Raw genomic sequence first — 17364 nt, 5'->3', positions numbered from 1 at the left:
TCTAGATATTTGACTCAGTAATTTTGGTTGACTTCTTCATGAGGTTGACATAGTGGACTTCAATTTCTTGAACATTATAGTGGTTTTAATTGGATAAGGTGCACTGTGCTCCTCTACAAGTTCTTAAAGTGGAAATGTTTTAATAATTACTGCTAAAGAAGGACTTCGGACAGCTCTTAAGATGAAGTAATGAAGATGATGATTGAATTGGATGGTAAACTAATCACCAATGTTCCAGAGAACAAAATTTTACTGCTTTTGCTTTGTGTATGTTTCAAGAAAGAGAAATAATATAAATTAGTTACCAAATTATCCCGGAAATTATGGGATAAATTGTGTTTACTTTTGGGTTCCGATAAATTTAAATATAATTAATTTTTTTCTTTTCTGTGGGGGCCGCCCCACCTTGAGTTAGCCTCCCCCCTATATCTTTTACCCTCGTAGGGGAGCGGCCGCGGCGCGCGCACGTCTCTTGAAGACACCCTCGATGAATTCTACCCCGTTCACTCGCACTCCATCGTTCAAACCGCGGTTCGGGACGGAGGGCGGCCGGATATCCAACGGAAATAAGCAGCCTACCCGGGTCGCCGTTCGGCCGCGCCCGATCGCCCTCGCGATGGCATCGGACCATGGCGGGGGAGGCGCCGCCGCCGCCGATGGCGGTATCAACAACGCCGCGGGTCTCGGGCTTAGGGCGTCGCTGGAGGAGACCACTGCCGACGTCGCCTGCAAGGATTCCCAGTCTCTGCCTCGTGGGTGGATGATAAATCTCATCTTTCGCTTCGCCCTTTTGTCTTTTTCGTTCCGTTTTCCAGTTCTTGTTCTTATTGTCTGCGGAATGGCTTCTCTTTAGGGCCTCTATCCATATCTGATGTCTCTGGTTCGGTTAATGGATCGAGATTTCGCGTTGCGTACCAGGTCTGGAATTCGATTTCTCTGTTCTCTTATCTACGCTGGTTTATCTATTTGCACATTTGGCTTAGTTGGTTTCTTCATCTGCAGCAATCTGGTTGTGATAGACGGGTTTTTGGGAAAATTTTGATTTCTTGTGCTTTTAGGGGCTCCCGGGTGCATACAGTGAAGCTGCGGCAGCCAAGGCGTATCCAAACTGTGAAGCGGTTCCATGCGAGCAGTTTGATACTGCCTTTGATGTAAGCTTTGCGTTATTCCTGTGTCTCTTCTCAAGCGCTTCTGCAGGTCTAAATTTGTTGTAGTTATTTTCCCCATGAAGCTTTTGAAGATGTGCACCCTCAGCATTAGTTGGTTAACATAATCTGTCTCTAAGATGTTTAGCACATGAAAGCATTATGGAAATAAGCATTCACCGACACTTCCATTCTTGTGGTTTGAATTTAGAGAATAAACGCATAGGTTTCTTGCCTAAATGGATGTTTCTCACTGCAGAAAAGCCTAATTTTAGTGGTGCGGTTTCCCTCTTGTCACCATACTGTACAAGTGCCATCACTGTTTCTTGCTTGTGAACAACACCTTTGTGAGAATTCCTATACTATTTTAGCCAGTTATTGAACACTTATATTCTTCAGAGAACAGCTATGTATCATGATGCGATGAATCTATTAAGTGGATATGCATGATGAGCTGATAAAATAAGTTTTTAGATGTTAAGCTAATAAAGCAGGACTCAGAAAATTTATAACTATGGCTAATTGTGCACTAAACCTGCCTCCTGAATTCCCCATTGCTGTGAATCCAATTATGTCTGGTTTGAGGTGAGACCCATGCAGTGATTTGATACTAGTTGTATCTAGTAGCAATGATCATGACTGTGTATCTTTATTTCTTATTCCAAATGTGTACATTAAATGTTTTTCTTTCTCAATCCAAAAGGTCTCACATATAATTTGAATCTGTGGGATTCGGATCGAAAACATACCTAAGGAATATATGCTAATAAGCAACATGCTTCAATTCAATTAGCCAATTGCCCATTCTAGATTTTTGTGGAAGCATATCTTTTTTCCATTGTTTAATTAAATATCAGGAGTGAGAAAGGGCATAGTTAACTTTCTGGTGCAGCATTGATGGACGGATATATTAAGTATAATAACAAATTCGAATGTTTTTATGTGGTTAGTTTTAGCACTTTAAGTTTTTAATTTCTAATAAAATTTTCTTATTATTGGATCTCATACAATGATAACATTTGACGAAAAGCTATATTTTAAACAGAATAGGAACAGATATGTATCTAATGCATACATGTGTCCAGCACCAAATGTTCTCTCAACATGAAACTAATTATGTTGGGTGATCTAAAAGAAATGAAAATTTATGGCTGCTTGTAAAATTTTGCTGGACAATCTGCTCATGCCATAAAATATGTGAATTACAGACGTGCTTTACATGCTTATGTTCTAAGTTCACAGCATGAAACAAAGCTATAATCATCACACCAAACTTTAGAGAGATAATTCAAAGTGATTTGATTCTCGAAGGCAACTGCATATAACATAGAATGAGATGATCACCTTAGAACAAGCAATGTAGACTCAACTATGCAATGAACAATGTAGGATTATAAATAGTATTTGTTGGTAAACTAGCGTATTAAAAAGAAAAATTACCAATAGCAAACATTACACGGGATGACAAATTTGTTCAAGCTACCCACAAACTGATCTTGCAGGCTGTTGAACGTTGGCTTGTTGATCGGGCAGTTCTACCTATTGAAAATTCACTAGGTGGTAGCATCCATCGCAATTATGACCTTTTACTTCGCCATAATTTGCACATTGTCGGGGAAGTAAAATATGCAGTTCGGCATTGTTTACTAGCTAATCATGGAGTGAAAAAGGAAGATCTGAAAAGAGTTCTCAGCCACCCTCAGGTACAACTAGCATCTCCCCTCTTTTGGTATTTCTTTCATTAAAATTGCTTAGCTGTCAGGAGACTAGTCATGCTAATACAATCATAACTTCAGGCCCTTGCACAGTGCGAGACTACACTTGCAAAATTAGGGGTTGTCAGAGAATCTGTAGATGACACAGCGGGAGCTGCAAATGTAAGATGCTTATGCTTCATTTATTGTCAATGTTGTTTGTTTCCTTGTTTGGTTTTTGAAAGTCAGTATGTATTTTGTTAGATCATTTTGCAAACTGACAATTAGAAGACTAGATTGAAGTTTCTTTTGAGTTAGCCTCGATTATTCTGAGTACCATAGCTGATGTTCAATTGTCATGGATGAACATGTACTCTTCCTAGTTTATTGCTACCCACAAACTCCAAGATGCAGGGGCTGTTGCCAGTTCATTAGCCGCTGAAATATATGGACTGGATATCCTTGCCCGAGATATTCAGGTAATGATGTTTGTTTTGTTGATCTGTTGCAGTTATCTTATTGTGCCACTTAGTGTTTTATTTGCCAAATCTTTTTGGATTGTCTAGGATGACTCCGACAATATTACTAGATTCCTGATGCTGGCACGGGAACCCATTATTCCAGTAATTGATAGACCTTTTAAGGTAAGCATATTAAAATTAAGATTTTTTTTTGCCCAAATATGCCAGTAAAGTTTTTGTTGAACTTAATTTTTAATTTATACTGGTAATGGTTAACAGTTTGCCAACATCTGTGACCAATATACTATTGTTTTTGCATGTTCAGACAAGCATAGTTTTTTCTCTCGAAGAAGGCCCGGGTGTGCTTTTCAAGGCACTTGCTGTTTTTGCTTTGAGGGATATCAACCTTACAAAGGTTTGTTATCTTGTTTCAACTAATGTGGTCTTGCCACAAGTATTCAGTTTTACATGTTGGCATGCTTGATATGCTTACGACCTGTTTCCTCAGATTGAAAGTCGTCCCAGGAAGAATAAGCCATTACGCATAACTGACGATGGCAGCAATGGACCTTTAAAGTTATCATCATAACCATTTGTCAATTGAACAGTATCTCTATCGATGATTATTTTGGATCAGTTGTTCTTATTATTATACTGGCACTAACTTTTTGTGCATATCTTGGTTAGGTATTTCGACTATCTCTTCTACGTAGATTTTGAAGCATCAATGGCTTCACACAATGCCCAAAATGCCCTTAGGCACCTGAAGGTATAAACTTTTATGGGTCTCAACCAGATATTTTTTTGTTGCGTTAAAATTAATATGAAATTATCTTGTCCATACAGGAATTTGCGACATTCTTGAAAGTCTTGGGGAGTTATCCTAGGGACATGAGTGAGGCATGACTTACCGTGTTCGGACGATGGGCACTATGGTAATGGCAATCAGTTCCTAGATGAAAGTTGTAGACAGTTTTGCAATGAGAAAATCATGATGTTCATGATTGAATGTTAGCTATCATACTTTTTATTTAAATGTTTATTAAAAGAGACATGTCCTTTGCACTGATATACTATGGTATCGGACCACTACTACCTGGAAGCTTGCTTATGAAAAAATATGCAGAACTATGGTATCTACTGAATATTTACTCTTCTTACATCAGGTGCCTGCGATGTTAATTGACAGGTTGTAGTTAGATAGCAGGATGGCAACTTCACTTCCACTTTAATTTCTGACCTTGTGGTCTGTTGAGACTTGTGCTGAAGAATTATCAGGATTTGTAAAAATGGGTAATTGTCCTTGAGAATTATGTGAACTTTACAATTCAAGTACATAAGTGAGACCTAAAAATTTTTAGGTGCTGATATGATGCTTCAGGAATGAATTAGGCTTTCAAGCATTGATGATTTCCCCAACTGATGGAACAGATCGACTGAGGGTTTTGTTTTGTTTTTCTTACTGGTATCATTTCCAGTAAGAAAAACATCAATGTATATATATATATATATATATATATATATATATATATATATATATTTGTTTATATATTTCTGACAATTTACTTCAACTTATCTGTTAATCTTTCAGAGTTTTGCTGTTGCGCATTGTGAAGGTATCTTCAATCCTCCCAGCAGAAGAGAATGAGGATAGTCGATAACAACTTTGTATGCAGGTCAGAATAGGAGGATTGCAATCTCTTGAAAGTCCATAATTAACAAGTATTCTAATGCGCGTAGCTTTTTTTTTCTGCTCATTTTTATTTGTTTTACTTGTATTCATGAGTCCATAGTGAAGGTTGATTGGTTTTCCAGTACAAGAAGCAACACCGTTCGTTTAGCAGTACTTTGTTTCCTAGACATTCCTTTCCTGATCAACCAGAGAGGAGCTGAATTCTTCTCTCCCCAACACCATATTCTCAAGCTCTTTTTTCTTTCAGATTCTCCACTCTGTACCCTCCATTTTATACTTCTTATTGATGTTACATGTGCAGAAGAAATCAAAAGGCGAAGAAGGTACAAAGAGATCCTGATCGAGATGCTCCGGTCTGCAGGCCCAGCGTGTCAGAAGTGAAACGCCAAAGAGAAGATACAATGTATCAGGTAAGGTGTCATGAGTGAGTTACTGTGTGGGAATCATTCATCACATCACGATAATGGAAATGGTAGGGAGCCCTGTTCGCCACCGAAATGGCACGAGATCCTGAGCGGCGGCCGTGGCGTCGAGGTACTCGCCCAGGTGGTCTGCACTGCAGAGCAGCAACAAGAACACTACAGCCTGACGGTGCTGACACGCGGCCACGCATGCCTCTTCGATTTCTCTTAATCCCTTTGGAATACGTGAAGTTGGACAAATCACTATTCCCATTTTACTGGCGCTCGACACTCCAAAAATTCTACGCATGCCATCCCGAACATGAAACGCTCAAACATGCCATGAATCTTTTGTACGTAATCAATTTCAATTATCTAACAATATGATCTTTTCGTGCATGCAGGGGATTGCATACGTCTATGGAAAAAGGTTGTTGTATAGCTTAGGCAAAAACAATCAAGTCTATCAGTGATTTTGCTAAAAAAATAATAATTCATCTTTATGATTTGAATCGTGATATTTAGATTATAAAATATAATTTAATCCTTGGCCCATCATAATTTTCAATTGCATCAATATATGTTGAAAATTAAACTAAAAAGATATTATGAAGTCCATTAATTAAGTAAGATTAAGAAAAACAAATAAAAGTAAATAAAGAAATAGGCAGCCCATTAATTAATTCGTTGGATGTGTCCAACGCATATGTGAATGAATCCAATCTTCCATCAGTTTTAAATCCAATAAACAGGAGGAGAGGAGGAGATAGAAGGAGAAATTAGACCTCCTCCTGTGACAGTTGCGGGCTTCCATGAGCGAGCTGTAGCTGCCGCTCTGATTTGGCTCCGAGACAACATGGTGACGCCTTCCGAGGCTTCCAGGCACGGAGGCAGCGGCTTAGAGGAGATCTGGAAGAGGGAGCTGGGCCCGTCTCTGCCTCGATTCTTCGCTCGCCGAGTCGGTGGTTCTGAGGTGAGTGTTTTCTTTGATCGGGCCGCCCCTTCTCTGTTCCAAAACGCTAAAGGTTTTACTTTTATTCGCGTTAGCCGCTGCTTCTTTGATTATACGTCTCCTTCGGTATCTTAACTGAAATCAAAGTGAGGTCTTACTTAATGGTCTTGCCCTGCTTGCAATCACAAGAGGGCTCAATCTGTTAGTAACATACTCTAAGCTACATACATAGACTGGGTTAGGTTTAGAAGAAAGTGATTTAATAGAAGGGAATTTTTGTTCAGTTTTTTCCCCCAATTAGAGTTCTCTTACCAGAATTTGTTGGAGTAGATCATTTGTTTGATTTTGGATTTAGCATTCGTGCAATTGGATTTGGCATTCTAGTATCAGAGAGATTTGATCTAGCTGAAAAATTAATGTGGATGGTTCTTTTTTCTTTATAGGAAAATTCTTAATAATTCTCTGAACATTGTCAAAATTCTGTGGGTTTCAACTTTTTAGATGGTTTGCTCTGTCCGTTTTCTTCCTATTTGTTGCTTGTAATTGTCTGTTCTACTCGCTACTGAACTTATTAAACTGCTTTGTTCGAATAACAGGAAAGGAACTGGTTGTGGCCCTTGCTCTAAAGACCTGATTCTGGTGGTGGAAACTCGGAAGTACTGTCCATCCTCTAGAGTATTACTGTCCCTCTGTTATGTTTGGGTACAAGGGTTGTCAAAGTAAGCAAGAGAAGTTAGGAATGGGATTATGTAGTGCCGCTGTTGCAATTGGACATGAGGGCGATGGTTTCGAAAAGCAATTTAGTCCTACGATTGAGTCTTTGGCCTTTAAACAGTATAATACTGTTTTACTTGAGCCTTGAAACTGATGTTGCACGAACTGTAAATCATGCTTCTTCGCTACATTGAACATTCTTTTGCTCTTATTGTACATTCGTTTCACTGTCTTGTTGTCTACTTATTTGCATTGATGTAGCTGAAAATTTGATATTCTATTGGCTTTTCAAGGTCCATCTTACTCCTGGACCACTTGGAACAAAAGATAAAGTTAAAATTGTGATGCATAGACAATTTTTCATCAAACTGGGATGCTGTTTGCATGATATCTGTATGGAGTATTAAGTACAATATTATTTTATTTTATATGAAGAAGATTATGCTGATTTTTGTTTTGTTGTGCAGACAGACCAAGATGTTAGTTTCTCTTTCTCATAGTAAAAGTATTTGAGGAATTTTCAAAATGAAGTTGTATCTAACACCTTTTCGTCATATGATTAGGCACTTGTAAAGCGAATGGTTTCGTATGGGAACTTGTGTGGCCATAAGGGTTGTGTAAATACTATACATTTTAACCCTGCTGGTGACCTTCTTGTCTCTGGTTCTGACGACAAAGGCATTATATTATGGAATTGGGAATCCAAACATAAAAAGTTCACTTATGCTTCTGGTCACATGGATAATGTTTTCCAGGCCTTAATTATGCCATTCACTGAGGACCGCACCATAATAACTTCTGCAGCTGATGGTCAGGTATGTCAACTTTTAGGGGCACTTTTAATGTAAAATCTTTCGGCTCACTTACAATGCTTGTTTTGTTCTTTGTTCTGATGGCCAAATTAAACTTGAAGTAAAGTGCACTCCTTTATAGAAGGTTATCTTGTAAGTTTGTGAATGTTAGGACTGGAATTTTTTCATTTGATAGAAAAGGAACTGTTGGGTAAGTACAATTTTTCCAAGATATTGGTAATCAACCATGTCAGTTCATGCTTTAGTTCTTGTTTGCCATACAAGCACTTATGCATGGACTGGACTAATCATATTTGAAAAGATTGTAATACTACATTATGTGCTAGTAGCTAGGAAGTAGTAGGATGGCAGCAGTATTCATCTTTGTATTGTGTGTCCTTGGCTTTTACTTATAATGGAACAATTCCTTGAGCAAGTCATATTGAAATAAGTCCAAAGAGAGATATTCTTCTTTATTAAAAAACACATCACCAAGATTTTAATAAGCAAAAATGGTCTTGCAGCAATCAGGTAACTACTTACTACTTAGCCCATCTGTATTATGTGTGCACATATGCATGCTCCATTTATATAATAATTGGAAAGAATTTGAATTTTAAAAAAATTCAAAGAATAAGTAACTAGTAAGAATGCAATACATCTCAAAAAATTGTAAAGCATTCATATATAGACTATACTAGGGTTTGCTGTACCGATGCGTACCGCTCGGTACGAGCGGTATGTGTCAGTTTGATAGGATACTGGTACGCGGACCACCCTTTACCGAGCGGTACTAGTCACTTGACCCCGTATCGCCTGATACGAGGTCTGTATCGGGTAGTAATAATTGGATTTCGACCATTACCGATCAAGGGCTGATATTGCCCTATCTTAAATGGTCAATTTGATCGTTTGAGGCTTAGAAAAGGGTTTTTAAACCCTTTCCTCTCTCTTCTTTCAACTCATTTCAATCTTTCAATCTCTTAAACTCTCTAAAACTCTTTTTCACTCACATCTCTATCTTTTTCTCACATTTTCATTCTCTTAAACTCAACAAAACTATGATTTATGGATTAGATCAAATTTAGGAGGCTAATTTGGGAGGATTTAGAGGTAGAACACCCTAATCAAAAGGTATATATTTTCTTTCTAATTTTTTATATTTATTTTCAACTTAAAAACCCTAACCTATTTTTTTTTCAGATATTTTTGGAGGTTTTTTTTATGATTTTGAGTGTCCAATCAGTACACCTTGGTATGTATCATACTGAGCAGGGCTCACTACACAAGTATAGATCAAAATTGCAAACCTTGGACTAGCAATTTTAGGCACAGAGAGGGCACATAGAGAGGGAACAATCCGAGCAATTTTAATAAAAGGTGAAGTTTTATGACAATAATCAGACTGTAAGAGGGAGTGGAAATTTATGAGAGCCATGAGCCATCAAGTTTTGCAATAATAATAGCATTTAAGGGGATGAGAAAATTAGAAAGAGAATTGGAATTGATTATGTATTCATGTCCTGCACACAGTACAAAGGAAAGACTGAAAGATGAGGGGATACAGTTGCAGATGATATTTCTAGATGATGATGCAATATGGGTCCATTATTTGAACAATCTACTTATGATGGTGAGAATTTCATTCTCTTACTATCTCGATACCCATAGTTTGACATTTAAGATTATGTACTAGTTAATAGAACAGTGTGTACATTTACTACTAGACATCAAAATAGCTAGAGTGGGACAAACATCAAACTTTTAGGCATATAATAGTGAGATGTCGCATGAGATAGATACAGAATTTTGGCAGTAGTCCTTATGAGATGATGCCTCATTCTACTAGCTAAATACTTAGGTGTTTGGGGATGAGCCTGCTGGCTGTTATGTCGTATAGTGAGCTCTTGCTAGTGTCTTGATGTGACAGGCTACTATGTGACAACTAAAATGAATTCAATTCCCTTTTCCCCCTTTCCTGATCTTCTTTTTTTTCTAACACTTTTAAGCCCTTTCATCTTACTGTCTTATCACGTTTTGTTCATTTTTGTCTTTGCTCTTGAACTGTTAGATTCAGCAGAACCTGTGTTTGATATGCATTAGGTAAATCGAACACGAATTGACAGCAGACTTGCTTGTCCTAGTTAGGCTTCCTAATGAAATATGTTAAGGATATCAAGAGATCAAGGCAACATGGGCAACATCACAGCCCTGATTTCGGGATAAAGCAGAACAACTCTACTACTTCTGGATAACCAACTGATGTTGGTAATGTTTGGTGATTCATCAGCTGAATAGTCATCCAACTAATGGGGTAGAGAAAACAGTGCTTATTTGGTCGCCTAAGTCTGTTTATTATCTTAGTGAAATTTATATAGTCATTTCAAATGCATGAACCGAACTGATAATGGTGATGCATTAAAATTTTGGTCCCTGAAGGGCTAGATTACCCTATTTCTTTCATATGAAAATTTTTCTATGACAGAATTTTCACCAGAATAGCAATTATCTTGTCCTTTTTTTTTTGTGTTCTTCATATACCCTAGTTATTTCTAGAAACCAAACATACCCATAAGTTTGTTACTTTAACTTGATTCTGCATGACTGCAACCACCCTTGATTTCTTGTTCTTTCTAAAGAATCAAGCAAAGAGAATAGATTTGACATTCCTGTCATTTTAAACTTAGGTTCTTTTACTAATAATATGACCATCATGTGCCTGCTGCTGCTTGAGTTTCACAGGGTGCATAAGCCAAAAAGATATATTAATATTCATAGTCCCAACTATACTTTTTTTTGCCTGAATAGATTTGTATCTAATCCAATCTTCAATAATTTTTACATCTATGTTTTCTAAAAAGATATTCTCTCAAGCCACAAATTGCAGATTCTGCTTGTAGAATGAAGGACAGAGGTTTCACTTGCTAGCTTTAACACAACTTTGTCTCTGTACTTTCTGTGTTTAATTGGTTTGCTGCTGACCTAGGTTGAGCATTGCACAACCATTGAGTGCCACCCGATTAGTTTCCCTTGGCTTTATAATGGATTATGAAAACTTGATCAGTTATTCTGAATGTAATGAATATCAAGTTGATGATTGTTTTTGTTTCTTCTTATATTGATATCTATTTCAAGGGGGTAGGTGGTTTACTGGTTAATATTTTTTTTCCTTATGTTTAACCTCTCTGTGAAAGGAAGTGTTCAGAGACTTCTTGTTTGTTGTGTCTCTTTTCCCTAGGTAAGGGTCGGCCAGATTGCAGACAATGGTATAGTCACAACCAAACAGCTGGGTACACATCGTGGTCGTGTACACAAACTTGCCATTGAACCTGGAAGTCCTCACATATTTTACAGCTGTGGCGAGGATGGCTTAATACAACATGTAGGCCGCCTCTGTTATCTCATCTTGATATTTGTTGCAATAATTAGCATTGCAGATCTTGAATGCTGATTTTTGCAGTTTGATCTGCGAAGCCATGCCCCTACCAAACTTTTCTTGTGCTCTTCATTCTCAGACAACAAACAACCTGTAAGACTGAATACCATTGTCATAGACCCCTGCAACCCTTACTATTTTTCAGTAGGAGGCTTTGATGAATATGCACGAGTTTATGACATAAGAAACTATCAGTGGGATGCATCAAGTAGTTCTGACCAACCTGTGAATACTTACTGTCCTCGTCATCTTATTGGCTCTGATAATGTCCATATCACCGGACTTGCATATTCTTACATGAGTGAGTTGCTAGTCTCGTACAATGATGAGCTTATTTACCTGTTTGAGAGAGACATGGGTCTTGGTCCAAATCCACGGTTTGCTCCGGCTGCAAACTTGGACAAGATTGATCAGCCACAGGTGTATGCTGGCCACAGGAATTCACAAACTGTTAAGGGGGTCAGTTTCTTTGGACCCAGTGATGAGTATGTTGTCAGTGGATCAGATTGTGGTCATGTTTACATATGGAAGAAAAAACATGGCCACCTGGTGTGGATGATGGCTGGTGATAAGCACATTGTGAACTGTGTTGAGCCCCATCCTTTTTTCCCTTTTCTTGCTTCTAGTGGATATGATAAAAATGTAAAGCTGTGGACTCCAGGCTGGCCACCCTCTCCGCTCCCAAGGAATGTAGAAGAGGTACAGTGTTCCATCTCCTTCGGACTTGCAGATAAATAGGTTACTTGCTATCTTTGTTGTGATTCTTTGTTTAATGGGCAGATTATGGAAGCTAATAAGCGAGGAAGAGAGGCTCGTGCACGAGTTTCACTCTCTCCTGATGTTATAATGCATGTTTTGAGGTTGCAGAGAAGGCAAGCTTTAGCTTACATCGAGCACAGACCCTCAACTGCAGACCTCGAGAGCGATGAAGACGATGACAGAGAGGCTTTCGTCCTAGGATTCGCAGATCCTGAGACTGCTGAAGAGGGTTCAAATGCTGATCCCAGAGAGTGCATAATCTGCTAAATGCATTTCATCATATGATCATGCTTTTATTATTAGCAAGGAATATCATAGATGATAAAAATAAAGGACCTCCTGCACCTGCTCGAGTCCACGTCTAGCATGTGGTGTAAACTATAGACAACTTACTGATGAGCAGCTTGGGGATTCTGGGTATGAGTTTGTGTTCCTGTTGCCGGTATAAACATATAAGCATCCTCAATGTTTCGTGTCTAAACTATGGTGCTTGGATGATGGTTTTATGTTTTTATTCGTCAGAGAAGCAAATTCTCCTAAAATTTCTGTTGTTATGGTCAGGTTTGTATATGTTACTGTGAAACATATGATGCTTTGAGCAACCGCTTACATTTGCTTGGATGAATACACACATTGCCTACACTTTTCATGCTGGACATTAATCAAGTCTTAAGATTGGTTGTGCTTTCCTATCGAGTTTGTCACCAAAATCAGAATTCATCATCTTGATTGATAATAGAAACCTTCTCTTCAACTTTGCACAGCTTTGGAGTATCATTTATTCCCACTAATTCATTTCAACATTATCCGCAGGCAGGAAAATATCGAGAGTCCATTCAAAGGTAATAGTGCGGTTGAATATGATTGCTCGTCTCCATGATTTCCCATCACAACATGTCACCAACACACAGTCTTCCTTCTTCCATCTTTTGATTGGCCTTCTCCACTTGTTTTGGGTGACAGGAATATTCTTCATCTTGTCCATTCTCATGTCCTCATGTCCCTGTAAGTTCTCATGCTTAAAACGATTTGTTTCTGCTCTGGTCATGAATGTGGTGGAGATCACAAAAAGATGTTGGAGAAAAGGTGATTCTTTTTTGTTTCTTCCCATTCATCTTTTCAAAATCATACTTTTTCTTCAGCTTTTCTCACCAAGTTATTGGAGATTTTGTTTCTAGTTTAGTCTCTTTTCCAATTCTCTTCCCTTCTCTACTTCTATTCATATTAAATGGTGAAACATAAGAATGATTCCTTTATCTTGCTAAAGTTTTGCTTATTTTGCACAATAGTTGGAGCCAATTCAACTCTAATTGTTTTGAGACAAGAGCTTGATATAAACTAATATTTTATAATAAGATTAGAAATAGCAAATATAAGATTTACATAGCTTGATATTTTTTGTCTACAACAACAGGGGAAAAAAAAAATCAAATTATTTGTTAACCATTTGAGAACAAGTTTCATATTCTCCTGAATTAAAATATTTCTTTCACATTTTCTCTCTCATCATCTCAAAATTTTTGACCTCTTTTTGCCACAAAAAGCTTAAAAACAAATGATGGTCCTAAAACATATTTGACATTACTTGACAAAATATATATGCTGGAGATAAATGTTGAGGAAATAATTTCTTTTCCATGCAATCAAAGCTCCAATTCCTCAAAGTTAAGAATCTCATTGTCCACTGTCCATGAATAGAGAGTTTTATCCTCAAGTAAAACCCAGAGAAACATTACTTTCTTTAACTTGTCATTTCTTTCTCCTGTCATGTAAGGTTGAATTGTCTCATATGATCTCATCCTGCCAAGAACAAGCTACTGTGAGTCTTCTACCTTGCTTGGCTCTGTACTTGGACCTTTCTGAGGGACCTGGGAGACACTGCATGCACACTTCCACCCCCACCCTACCTGCCAAACTCCACAAAAGAGAATAAAACAAGAGCTATGTTGCAGCTTCCAAAACACCAGCAGCGTCAGTCCGCACACACTCCTTTCGAGTCTCATTACACTCTTACTGCCATCATCTGCTGCTATTTTATTATATGTCAGTTATATATCCCCTTCTGTCACCCATTCCTACCATCCCAAGCCTCCTGTTTTCACCCAAAATAGAGGGGGAGAAGCGACGGAGAACAAGCCACCGAATAAAGGCGCCGCCGCCTTTGGAGGAGAAGAGAAGAGAAAGCAGCGAAACAGAGTTCCATCAGCTGTGAAGAGGAGACGAGAAGGGAAGATGATGCGAGGTAGCAACACCCTCATCGGGGCCGTGAACTTTGTCACGTTCCTGATATCGATCCCCATCTTGGGCGGCGGAATATGGCTCAGTGCCAAGGCCAATTCCACCGACTGCCTCCGCTTCCTCCAGTGGCCGCTCATCATCATCGGCATCGCCATCATGGTCATCTCCCTCATGGGCTTCGCCGGCGCCTGCTACCGCCTCACCTGGCTGCTCCGCATCTACCTCTTCGTCATGTTCTTCGTGGTCGTCGCGCTCCTCAGCTTCGTCGTCTTCGCCTATGCCGTCACCGACCGCGGCCACGGCCAGGTCGTCATGGACCGCGCCTTCCTCGAGTACCAGCTCTCGGACTACTCCGGCTGGCTCAAGGACCGCGTATCCGACCCCGGGTACTGGGCCAAGATCAGCGCCTGCCTCCGCGACAGCCGTGTGTGCCCCAAGATGGCGAGGTACGGCCGGGACTCCACCACGGGGTTGCTCATCCCTGAGCCCGCGGTTCTGTTCTACCAGAGGCATCTCTCCCCTATCGAGGTCAGTGCTTGGATCAAAATCTTTCTGTTCTTTGCTTGTTTTCGTTGTAAAATGGGAATTCTTTGAGGATGTGAGCGAAAAGAGAGCGTCTTTAGGTGAAATATTGGATTTTTAGGAGCAGAAAAATCAAAACATGATACGATTCAGTAAAAGATTGTCTTTTTAGCAGATTAAAAGCACTTTGCACGTTCTTTGATGTGTTTCTTGATTCTTTTTAGTGAATTGAGAAGATGTTACACATCTAATGGTGTGATTTCCTTGTTACCACCGTTTTGGTGATGCTTGATTTGAGAAGATTAGATATTAGGTTCTGTTTCGATTATAAGCAAAAACACTGATGATATTGTTTAATTCTTCCCAGTAAATAGGTTAAATTTGTAGTGTCTCCATCTACTAATTGATTATATTGTTTAATGCATGTCTGCAACCATGTACTATCTGATATGACTGCTATTACTACTGATGAATCCTTTTCTTTTTTAGCTTTTCTATTGAACTCTTCCCTTTATTTTTGGTTTATGTGAGAAAAGAAAGGAAGAATTGCTGCTTATGTTTGCCTCCAAGCAATATATGTAGATGGCAGACTGCCCTTCTGGCAAGTTCTTTTTGTTTGCCTTTTTCTAGTTCAGGTTTCAGATTCCCCTTCAAAGATTATCTATGCCCATCTTTATTGATATGTAAATAAAGTTGGAGGATTATATCAAAGCTTAACAACACAAACAATAAGCTGCATCCTGCCTTCTTAAATGATTCTTAAGAATCAAAGAAAAATTAACAGCAAAGGAAACAACAGATGTAGACAGAAAAAGACATCTTTGTTCATGTGCTGATAGAAAACCCTGTTGTGCAGAAAAGTCCTCAGGGATCACTAGAGCTGCACCATATGACAGCAACAGATCTTTTATCTACTTTCTTCTTTTCCTAGTCGACAAAAAGAAGAACCACCATGGCTACATGATTGAGGATGAGGTCTTTATTTTATCTTTTCCCCTGTAGTGGGACCAAGGGAGAAGATAGAACACAGAAATTAAGTGGGTATCATGGAAGATCTACAACTTGTGGTAATTATAAAGAACCAACAGCACATGTTATTTTGGAGTGGGTGGCCATTCCTGTCCTTGAATGCTCCTTTCCATCTCCTACCCCACACTATCCCCATTGAAGACTTTGGTTGGTTCTCCAATTGCTAGTCTTCTACTTACCTTATCCAGAGGAGAGTACTCCCTCTGGTTTAGGTATTACGGGTCTTCCCAATCCCAAATTGTTAATCTCTATGACCTCAATAGATGGAAACTTATTATTCATCCGCTTTCTTGGTTGTTTTACCCCCTAATAGTTCCCCGACTGATTGGATTGCATTTTGACCAAACAAACATTGCCAGGGACCGGGCCGCGGAGAATCTACAAAAATCATAGTTGTAGAGGATCTACACCAATTTAAATGGAATTGAATGAATTTCACAAGATATTTAATAAACATCAAGTAAAATCTGTTTCAGTGGACTTTTAACTTTCTTATTGCTTGAGTGCCATTCCCGAATAGTTTATTGCTTTCTGCTCAATTTCTTTAATCAAAAGTTGTATCTCAAGTATGTTGTATAACATTTGTTTAGCATCTACCTTAACTGTTAACTGAAAGATATTGTCATTACCAGCTGCATTTATAACGTATTTTCTCTAAGGAGTTAATGACTTTTTTTTTCTTTACCAATGTTCATTTTCTCGATTGTGTTGGTTCTCAATGATGCAGTCTGGGTGTTGTAAGCCTCCCACTTCGTGTGGGTTTACATACGTAAATGAGACATACTGGACTGCACAACCAGGGACTGTGGTGAATGACATTGACTGCACCAGGTGGAGCAACGAGCAACATTCACTGTGCTACCAGTGTGGCTCATGTAAGGCTGGGGTTCTCGCGAGCATCAGGCATAACTGGAGGAAGGTCTCTGTGATTAACATTGTTGTGCTCGTCATCCTCGTGATCGTGTACGTCATTGGTTGTGCCGCATTCAGAAACGCAAAAAGGATCGACAACGATGAGCCCTTCGGAGAGAACAGGATGAGTAAAGCAAGACCTAGCAGGTTCCAGTTCTAGACAGGTCTGTAGATTAGAGCTGTTGCTATACAATATAAACATAATGGCTGCTTGAAGGTTTGTTAATGAAAGTTTGTGCTCCTACCTCCAGCAGTTGATGATTGGCTTCAAGTTGCCGAAGGAAGAGAAGAGGCTCCATCAAATTCCAGTTGGCTTGATTTGTCTCTATGTGACAGTTCTATTTGTATCAGTTATCTTTTATGTTCAACACAATCAAACAGAAGACAGTGGGTGATCTCATTTTTCCTAGTTGAAATGTTGTTTGTGTTACCAGAAAACAAGACTTGTCCTCTTGCTTGTATGGAACTTCATTCACATTAATAGTGATTCAGCAGTTTGTATAATCCATGTTTAACTTGTCTAAGAATCATGTGAAGCTTGCAGAACTAGTTATCATTATTTTTCTTCACAAAGGAACATGTTGTTTGTTATATTTCTTTTAAACATTGAGACTTCA

General features: G+C 38.8%; 3 protein-coding genes across 5 annotated transcripts; all 3 read left to right on the top strand.

Moving 5' to 3' along the window:
- The first annotated feature begins 438 nt into the window (after positions 1–438).
- On the top strand, positions 439–7250 carry LOC104000936 (arogenate dehydratase/prephenate dehydratase 2, chloroplastic). Of its 2 annotated transcripts, XR_010501987.1 has the most exons (15): positions 439–752; positions 854–918; positions 1059–1151; positions 2648–2848; positions 2942–3022; positions 3223–3318; positions 3406–3483; positions 3626–3715; positions 3809–3876; positions 3988–4069; positions 4147–4235; positions 4892–4976; positions 5295–5403; positions 5470–6367; positions 6943–7250. XR_010501987.1 is itself a non-coding variant. In XM_009423095.3 (11 exons), exons 1-11 carry the CDS (start codon positions 488–490, stop codon positions 4204–4206), a joined length of 1179 nt encoding a protein of 392 aa, XP_009421370.2. In that variant the 5' UTR covers positions 439–487; the 3' UTR covers positions 4207–4445. The 2 variants fall into 2 exon arrangements, 1 of the variants encoding a protein (XP_009421370.2); XM_009423095.3 differs by lacking the exons at positions 4892–4976; positions 5295–5403; positions 5470–6367; positions 6943–7250 and having other exon boundaries at positions 4147–4445.
- LOC135651897 (uncharacterized) lies at positions 6235–12671 on the top strand. The gene is made up of 5 exons (XM_065172514.1): positions 6235–6367; positions 7624–7875; positions 11090–11233; positions 11312–11986; positions 12068–12671. The coding sequence occupies exons 1-5, from the start codon at positions 6251–6253 to the stop codon at positions 12311–12313; spliced, it is 1434 nt and encodes a 477-aa protein (XP_065028586.1). The 5' UTR covers positions 6235–6250; the 3' UTR covers positions 12314–12671.
- A 1094-nt stretch (positions 12672–13765) lies between these two features.
- On the top strand, positions 13766–17251 carry LOC135651899 (tetraspanin-3-like). Of its 2 annotated transcripts, none has more exons than XM_065172515.1 (3): positions 13766–14812; positions 16563–16911; positions 17002–17251. In XM_065172515.1, the coding sequence occupies exons 1-2, from the start codon at positions 14279–14281 to the stop codon at positions 16905–16907; spliced, it is 879 nt and encodes a 292-aa protein (XP_065028587.1). In that variant the 5' UTR covers positions 13766–14278; the 3' UTR covers positions 16908–16911; positions 17002–17251. The 2 variants fall into 2 exon arrangements, with proteins under 2 accessions (XP_065028587.1, XP_065028588.1); XM_065172516.1 differs by having other exon boundaries at positions 16999–17251.
- The last annotated feature ends 113 nt before the right edge of the window (positions 17252–17364 follow it).

The sequence above is a fragment of the Musa acuminata genome, chromosome BXJ3-10 (assembly GCF_036884655.1).
Source record: "Musa acuminata AAA Group cultivar baxijiao chromosome BXJ3-10, Cavendish_Baxijiao_AAA, whole genome shotgun sequence".
NCBI classification, from domain to species: Eukaryota; Viridiplantae; Streptophyta; class Magnoliopsida; order Zingiberales; family Musaceae; genus Musa; species Musa acuminata.
This window is presented reverse-complemented; position numbering and strand designations above follow the sequence as displayed.